Source organism: Oppia nitens, unplaced genomic scaffold (genome assembly GCF_028296485.1).
Source record: "Oppia nitens isolate AA-2021 unplaced genomic scaffold, nextdenovo-longstitch-racon4-pilon3 scaffold13_pilon_pilon_pilon, whole genome shotgun sequence".
Lineage (NCBI taxonomy): Eukaryota > Metazoa > Arthropoda > Arachnida > Sarcoptiformes > Oppiidae > Oppia > Oppia nitens.
The window spans coordinates 2,162,095-2,170,999 of record NW_026533192.1 but is presented as its reverse complement, the minus strand read 5'-3'; the positions used below and the strand labels follow the sequence as shown (position 1 = coordinate 2,170,999).

At 28.5% G+C, this 8,905-nt stretch overlaps 2 protein-coding genes across 2 annotated transcripts; one reads left to right on the top strand and one right to left on the bottom strand.

The window, feature by feature from the left end:
* The first annotated feature begins 1,600 nt into the window (after window positions 1-1,600).
* On the top strand, window positions 1,601-3,171 carry LOC128960611 (zinc finger protein 286A-like). Its single transcript, XM_054306734.1, has 2 exons — window positions 1,601-2,857; window positions 2,919-3,171. The coding sequence occupies exons 1-2, from the start codon at window positions 1,601-1,603 to the stop codon at window positions 3,135-3,137; spliced, it is 1,476 nt and encodes a 491-aa protein (XP_054162709.1). The 3' UTR covers window positions 3,138-3,171.
* Window positions 3,172-4,666: 1,495 nt separating this feature from the next.
* Window positions 4,667-7,171, bottom strand: LOC128960755 (DNA repair and recombination protein RAD54-like). Its single transcript, XM_054306889.1, has 2 exons — window positions 6,784-7,171; window positions 4,667-6,719 (listed from the first exon to the last, which is right to left on the bottom strand). Exons 1-2 carry the CDS (start codon window positions 7,025-7,027, stop codon window positions 4,726-4,728), a joined length of 2,238 nt encoding a protein of 745 aa, XP_054162864.1. The 5' UTR covers window positions 7,028-7,171; the 3' UTR covers window positions 4,667-4,725.
* Window positions 7,172-8,905: the final 1,734 nt, after the last annotated feature.

Here is an 8,905-nt window from a genome sequence, read left to right as displayed (position 1 = left end):
AAATAGAAACTAAGCGTATTATCCTAATAACTTTAAGACATTTGTTTTGTCTGTTTGTTTGTTTGTTTGTTTGTTTGTTTGTATGTGTGCACACTTCCTCAACAACCATTTTTTAATTCAAAGCTAAAAATATATTGTTATATTTTCAATTTTAATTTAAAGCAATATTATTTCTATGGGAAATTTTAAATGATTATTGAGCTCAGGTAGGTTTTAGGGACAGGTAGGCTGGTGTCGTGTAATTACACTTTGCTATATTATATGAGTTACAGGGCACCGGGAGGTAAGCTACCTGTGCTAAATTTTTGCAAAATTTTCTCAAATGCAAAAATTTTCAATTTGTGTTAAAATTTTCAATTTTAATTTAAAGCAATGTTATTTCTATGGGAAATTTTAAATGATTATTGAGCTCAGGTAGGTTTTAGGGACAGGTAGGCTGGTGTCGTCTAATTACACTTTGCTATATTATATGAGTTACAGGGCACCGGGAGGTAAGCTACCTGTGCTAAATTTTTGCAAAATTTTCTCAAATGCAAAAATTTTCAATTTGTGTTAAAATTTTCAATTTTAATTTAAAGCAATGTTATTTCTATGGGAAATTTTAAATGATTATTGAGCTCAGGTAGGTTTTAGGGACAGGTAGGCTGGTGTGTCGTGTAATTACACTTTGCTATATTGTGTGAGTTTATGGCACATGTTAGCTACATGTGTTAAATTTCAGTAAATTTTTTTCAAATGCAAATTTTTTTTCGCAAAAATTAAATTTTCAATTTTTATTAAAATTATTTAAATATATATAAAAACTAAAATTTCTCAAAAGTTTAGTCGAATTAATGTGTATTGGTTCAGTAGTTTTGTTACATTAGGTTATGTAGTAGTTGTATAAACAAATTAAGTCTCATTCAAATTACTTATAGTAAATATTTTTAAATTAGTAAAAGAATTGCACGGCTATACATGTTGCTCGGGACAAACTAGTTAATTTTAATAATTTAGTTTTTTCACTATTTTTTCATAAATACGTTTAAAATAGTCATTTAATAAGAAAAAATTATTTTATATTCAATATAAATATTTAAAAAATTAAATACATATTAATCTACCGTAAAAAATGTGTTTCCCCATATGGAATTCAAAAAAAAATAAAAATAACATTTTCATACGGTAAAAATTTACCACCCCTGGTAATAATTAAACAGTAAATTATTATACAAAGTAAAAAACTATATTTTTGCATATTATGGTACAAAACTCGCATTATTCCCCATGACTTAGACATTTCCATTTGGGAGAAAAACATGATTTTACGGTAAATGTATATTTTGTTAAATAAACTAAAAGTTTTTATTTTAGTAAATATAATATTCTTATTAATAATATTAATACAAAAATATATTAAGAATATCCATAAATTACGTCAATTTATTTAGTTTCCATTGAATATAATATTAATTAAATTGTAATTAAAAGTAATTGACGTAATTGTGTGTAATTAGAGGCCAATCACTGAAAATAGTAATCAAATGTAAACAAAGTGTCACTTATTTGTTGTCCGATTAATAAGTAATTGTTATTATCATTGATAAAGACATGAGAGATGATGGATGTGGAGGACAGTCACCTGAATTTGGTCATTGATATGATCAACACTATTGTCATCACAAGCTGTCAACCACTCAAGCATTTGTCTCAACACTTTAATCCCTCAGAATTGGTCTACAGATTGTGTCAATTGATAATAATTTACGAGAAGAATATTGGAAGTGATTCGGCAATCGATAGTCTTCTGCAAACTGATACAAAATCTGCAATATTTAGTCAAACTATGTGTTCAATCGTCAAGTATTGGCTTCTGGAGTACTATAAGACTGATTTTGTAATCATCAATGGTTTGAATGTAAACAATGGATGTGAAGATCAAATGATTTTGACAACACTTATGGTTTTGAGAGTCTTATATCGTATGAGACATTTGATGGATCAAAGGATAAGACAGATATTAACCAACGGATGGAAAGATTTGCACGACTTTGACAAACAATTGGATGATATGTTTCAACAAAATTCACTTAAATTTACGACACTTTTGGTCAAACAATCAAATAATTATATTTTAAGAGTTAATTCTTATGTCAAACAAATTAATGAATTGAACCAAAAGAATAAGGATTTAATGGATCAGTTAAGGATAGCTGAGGAAAAAATTGCAAATCAAAACTATTTTAATGGTCTGTCACTCATGAGGATTGCGACAACCTTTGCTAATAATATCACTTATAATGATAACTCTATGACACAAAAACCTAAAAGAAAGACATCACCGAAACGAACCATAAAATCTAATAATGAATCCGCTATCAGAAAAAATACAGTTATGACTGCCAGCACTCATAAGACTAATAATGCTGTAAATGGTATTATTTTTCGTAATCTTAGAAAAAGTCAATCACCAAACAAAACGGTTACACCAGTAGACCAATCATCAGTTCCTATAACAAGAAGTTGTTCGGCAAAAATACAGCGCATTATTAATGGTATGTCATCCGTAAAATCAGTCGAAACAACTTTCAGGGAAATTCGGGCCATTTTTAGCGAACCCGACGATTCAGAATTTGAATATTTTGAGGCCAAACAACAAACACAACAAAATACTGAAATGATAACAAACTTTGTAACTTCAAAGAAAAGAACCCATTCCTCAAATCACATGGAAATTAGTTCACAAACATTGAAGAACAATGAAAATAAAGTTTGCAGAACTTTATGGCCGTCGAGAAATCGGGAATATCCCCGCAATAAACGCTATCCATGCAAATGGATGGGATGTAACTATTTGGCTGACAGACCATCAACTCTTGTAAGATAATGCTAACATAAATACAGTATAAACAGAAATATTATTTATTTTGAATAATCAGATAAGACATGAGCGCCGACACACTGGAGAGAAGCCATTTGCTTGTGATTGGCCCGGTTGTGATAAACGCTACAAAATGAGTTCAAATTTAACGCCACATAAATTGACTCACAAAGGTATTAGGCCTTATATCTGTGATCGGCCCGCGTGTGGACTCGCTTTTACTTATCCGCAACATTTAAAGCGCCACCGAATTGCACGACACGGCCTCTTATCGTAAGTCCATTACCGATGTTTTATACAATTTATACAGATATACAATATATAATATACAGGTTTAGGTTATTATTGATTATAATTTAACTTTTATATTACGGTAGTATCTACAACTAACATATTATCAAATTATAAATTAAAAATAATGTCATTAAAAACTGATGCAATTATATATATATTATAAATATTAAAAATTTTATAATACAGTAGATACAATATTGAACCCATTGGTAAAATTAACAGTATTTAATAATAACTGAATTATAACAATTGAAATATTTTTATAGAAATATAAGAATTTTAATATTAGTGATCCTTATAGTGGTTATCATCAGTAAAGTGTTAATTACTTCGATATTTTCATTATTTGATATTATAGTAACTATATTATAGTCTTTAGGTTTAAATGCAATGTTTTGTCATTTCTAACTATACTTAGTTAGCATTGTGTTTGATATTAATTAAATAATTTGTTTCAATCATTTTGTTTTGTATACCACAACCACTCCTTTATCATATCATATAAATACTCGATCTTTTCTATCGTTTGTTTTATAATCATCTGGTGATGTCATTAATATAATACTGTATTAGGGATAATAATAACACTTTGACAATAATTGGTACATTATCTTAAATAAATATCATTATCTTAAATAAAAACTTAAATGATGGCAACTATAATTTATGAAATTATATAATTCAATATATAATTTAATATCATTAAAAATGGGTGCAACTAAATATAAATTACGGTAATTGCATCACTTGCTGACACTAGTGTATACAATTATTTTGTTAAATTATAAAAATTATTGAATGTTAAAAATATTTAAACAATTATAGTATAGTAATATCGCACATATTTATTATAAATTTATTTTGTTTATTACTGTAATGTCATTTCGATTTTTTCATCTTTTGTATGATATTTGAGCTTAAAATATATAAATTGTTAAATATTGATAATTTGAATCATTTATTAACTATATATTGTGATGTTATAAGTCTATAAATTCATTTAATGTTAAGTTATCAAAATTTATCTATCAATTGTTATAAATAATTAAACATTTAAAAATTTACAAAAGTTTAGTATAATATAGATAATTTATTTATAATTGTTATTTAAATATACCGGTATTTTTTATATAAAATTCACATATATATTATATTATTATATACAATCTAATTTATTTATGAATAAATGTTTATTATTTTTACAAATAATAAACATATAGTTTCTAGTAATAATTTATTGAATTTTTTTAATTTGAAAATTAAATTATTACAAAAAAAAACAAATGTTAATAACCAAATTATTATATCAATTTGTCATATATAGTATATTTTTAAAATTTATAATTGACATTTGTATTTTAGCAAATGTTGAGCAATGTATTTATAGTTTATTTGCTTAACATATCGACATCGTTAAGTTATAAATTTACAAAATTGTTTAAATTCAATTGTTTAAAATAAAATTAATATATCAAATAAATATATAATTTGTATATAAGTTTGTTTGCTTCAGTGATTTTTAAAAAATATACTGTAATGTCATCCAAAAATCAAATCAATTGCAATGGTATTCAAGGTATTCCTTTTTGTTCGTGAGATTTCTGATGAAAACAATAAGTGATTCCCTGATCCCATGCCTTCTTCAGTATTGTGTCCACAATATTGCGTTTGTCGGGAGAGTGGAACCAATCGGAGAGATCGCGGTTGCAGTCAGCGTCTGGCGGCGGACTCTTAATCGGTATATCATTCATACAATTTTTACAGTTAAGCTTACGATGCGTATCACTTTTGATCCCTTCCTCTAATCTGAACAACTCTTTGAGTTCGGAAAGAGTGAAATGTCTTTCGACATTCTCTTCATTATCGACAACACAACTGCTCAACGCTTTCTTATGTGTTTGTCTTTGAAATATTTTTTCTTCAATAGTTCCCGTCGATAGTAATCTATAAATAAAACATTGTTTGCGTTGGCCATCGCGCCAAACGCGGGCCATTGCTTGTCCATCATTAGCTGGATTCCAGTCGGGATCGTACATAACGAGGCGATTCGCGCCGATTAGGTTAAGACCACAACCACCAGCTTTACTGCTTAACATGAATATGAATTCAGAACTGTGAGGGTTATTGAAGTTTTCGACTACTTTTCCCCGTTTCTTGATAGACATGGAACCATCTAAACGAACAAAACCATAGCCACGGCTTCTGCAAAGTCTTTCAAAGAGATCTAAAGTTTGTGTATAATTGGAAACTAAAACAACTTTGTCTGTCGTTTGGCTTTTAATGAAAGCTAAGAGTGTGTCCAATACTCGCATCTTTCCAGACAATTGTGGCATAACTTGTTTGCCATTCAATGTTCCGAAATCGGAAGGAAATAAATCTAACAATGAATTCAATTCATTTTTCGGGTTTTTGCACATATCGTACGCTAATTGAGGACTATTACAAAGTTTCTTCAAAAATGTTATCGCAATGAGAGACGCATTTCCTCCACCTTTTGCAGATGAAGTCTGGTTTTGGGACCCATTGACAGCTCGAGTAACAGCTTTTGATTTCAGGAAATATGAGTACAAAGTTTTCTGAAGTGGAGTTAATTCACAGCAAACTATTTGTTCATATTTTACGGGCAAATACTTTGACAATATTGAAGCAGTCCTTCTAATCATACATTTGTTGACAATAGACAACAATTCATCCAACCTTTCTTTAGCAATAGCTATGTCTGCATCTATGGCCACAGCATCTCTTCCTCTAAGTATTGGGTTTTCATACTTTTTCTTAAATTCTTGAGCCGTTCCCAGTATGCCTTCATTGACAAACTGAACTAAACTAAAGTATTCGAGTAAATCATTTTGAATAGGAGTTCCCGATAATAGGATTCGTCTTTTGGCATTAATTTGGTTCAATGCGTGGTATGTTTGGTTGTCCTGATTCTTGAGCCGATGTCCTTCATCACAAATAATGAGTCCAATCTCTCCTGAGTGAAGAACATTTGCGTGCAATCGAAATGTTTCATAGGATATGATAAGTATTGGATTCACACAACGCCTCCCTTTAATTGTATTAATAAATGAATGCAATTTCTGGTCGATCTCAGCCTTTGATCCGCCATCGATGGCCATTGCATTTAGTTTATTGCCCAACCATTTGTTAAACTCATTATACCAGTTCTTGACGAGACTACTCGGCGCCACAATCACTACCTTATCAATGGTTGGCTTACATTCAGGACTTTGTTTCAGAAGTGTGAACACAAGTGAAACGCATTGAAGAGTTTTTCCTAAACCCATTTCGTCGGCCATAATACAGCCATAACTGCCGGGCAATTGTACGCCCGTCACACAGTCCCACATAAATTTAACGCCTTCTCTCTGATGCGGTCGAAGCACATCCGTTAACAGCGGATCCATCACTACGTGAACCAAACGTTCGTTTTGTTTCACTTTCATCATCTCTTCTTTAGTCATCGGCGGCGGAGTGTATAATATTAATGCGTTTTCTGCTTCGGGATCGTGTAGTGGATGTCGACCACCACTCAGACGTACACCAAGTGATCGGTAAGAACCACCTGAAGACAAAATAAATTGATAATTAAGCTAATCATCAGATTTAACAATAATTGCAATCAAAACCTTTATATCCATTGATTGGTATAACAAATGGTTTGCTTAATATCTTTCGGATGTACTCTTCGTGAGCTAACCGTTGGTCGGGTGTGAGTCCAACTGATTTACCGAAAGTGATGTTAATATTATCTCTTTTGGATGGACTCAATGGTTTTGATCGGCCATTGAATGACCGTTTTCTTGCTGTGCGGACATCATTGTCATCACTTTTTCTCTTCTTGAGCTGAGACGGACACAATCTTCTTAACATTTCATCAGTTCTTTGATGACTTGTTTTGTGACAAACAATCAAATCATTGTTCAATCAGTTATGAAATGCAAACAATTGATTGAAAAACATATTTAGTGTTGACTTTAGAGCCAAATAATGCATTCAAATGTGACATTCATTCAAACTATCAATAGATGGCATTCATTGATATTTCATGTGATGTAATGATTACTTAATTTATACATTTTTATTGCTTTATTGATTGATTGCATTAAATTACAAGATATTGATATTATTAATATATTATATAATATTTTGTTATTTTGTTAACTACTTTTATTAATAATTTTATTAAATTTACAAAAACTATATGTTTTTATTAATTAATTAACTAATTTTTAACTTACTATAATGCTTTAAGTTAATGATAAAAACCAAACTAATTTTGAAAGTATTAATTTAGTACTAAACATTATAATATTTATACAGTTTAAAATTTAAATAGTATTTTTGCTTTATCTGATTAATTTTTACATTTTAATTATATAATTTTTTTACTTATTATATAAATTAAATACCAAACTTATAATATAATTACATATAAATAGCATAATTTTATAGTTTATCTTATAAAATATAAATAGAGAATATAATTTTAGCTTTACTAATATTTATGATAAAACATTGTTAATAATCTCATAAAGTAAATGAAAATATTAAAAATCTAAGCACTTATATAAATAGTTTTATAAATAACCAAATTATATAATTTACTGTATGTACAGTCTGTATACTTTCATAAAAAACTTATGATAATTGGTGTATAAATATAAAAATTACAAATAATAACAATTATCAACCCATAACTGTAATAAAAACTTAAACCATTGATTAATTAATATCCGGAACCTATTGGTTGATATGAATATTCTTCAGTAGTGGAGCCTTCTGTGACCTCTGCAGTTGTAGTCGTAGGACTGGTTGTTGTTGGTGTAGTTGGTTTGGCTGTAGTTGTATATTGTTGTTGTTGATACTGAGAAGCGGGCACCGGTACCAGTAAGACAAGCAATGGTTGATAGCCATTACCACTGGTGTATCCCATTAGTGACTGCAGACCACCATTTGAATAGCCGTTGTAAGTGTTGGCCATAGTTGTAGTGCTGGCGACTGTAGTAGTGGTTGTAGTTTTCGGTGCTTTGGTTGTAGTCTTATATAAGTTAGGCATCGATTGGTACTTCATTCGCATTGATTTGAAATTTCGATTACCATTGAAACACACGTTAAGATCAATTAAAAGATAACAAAATATCAATATTACAAACAATTTATTGCAAACCATTTTTTACAAACATTTATCACAATAAACATAAAAATATGAAAATATAAATTTTTTAGTAAACAATTATTATTAGGAGATTGTTTTTATATAACAATTAATATCTAATTATAGATTTATAGTACAGTATATTACTTTGAATGACTTTTCACTTATTTTTGTGTCAAATGAAAATATTACACAAATCTTATTTGACATCAGATGAACCCATTTATGTTGACTAAAAATATTTATATTTTTATTTAATTTTAATTAACTAAATTACTCATCAATTAGTGTGATGTTATAACCTAAGTATTAGTTAAATTCTATAAAAATCTTAATTTAAAAATAATATTTATAAAATAATTTTAATATTTTAACGACTATTAAATACAATACAATGAAAAAATGAAAATAATAAAGAAATACTAAATTACAATAATATAGAGTACAATATACAATGTATTTAAGCAAAATTATTATATAAATTCACAATTAGTTATATGAATTAAACAATATTTTTCGTTGATCTTATAAAACATAAATTTATACTACATTTTCAATTAAATTAATTTATAATTATTTTTTATAAAATATTT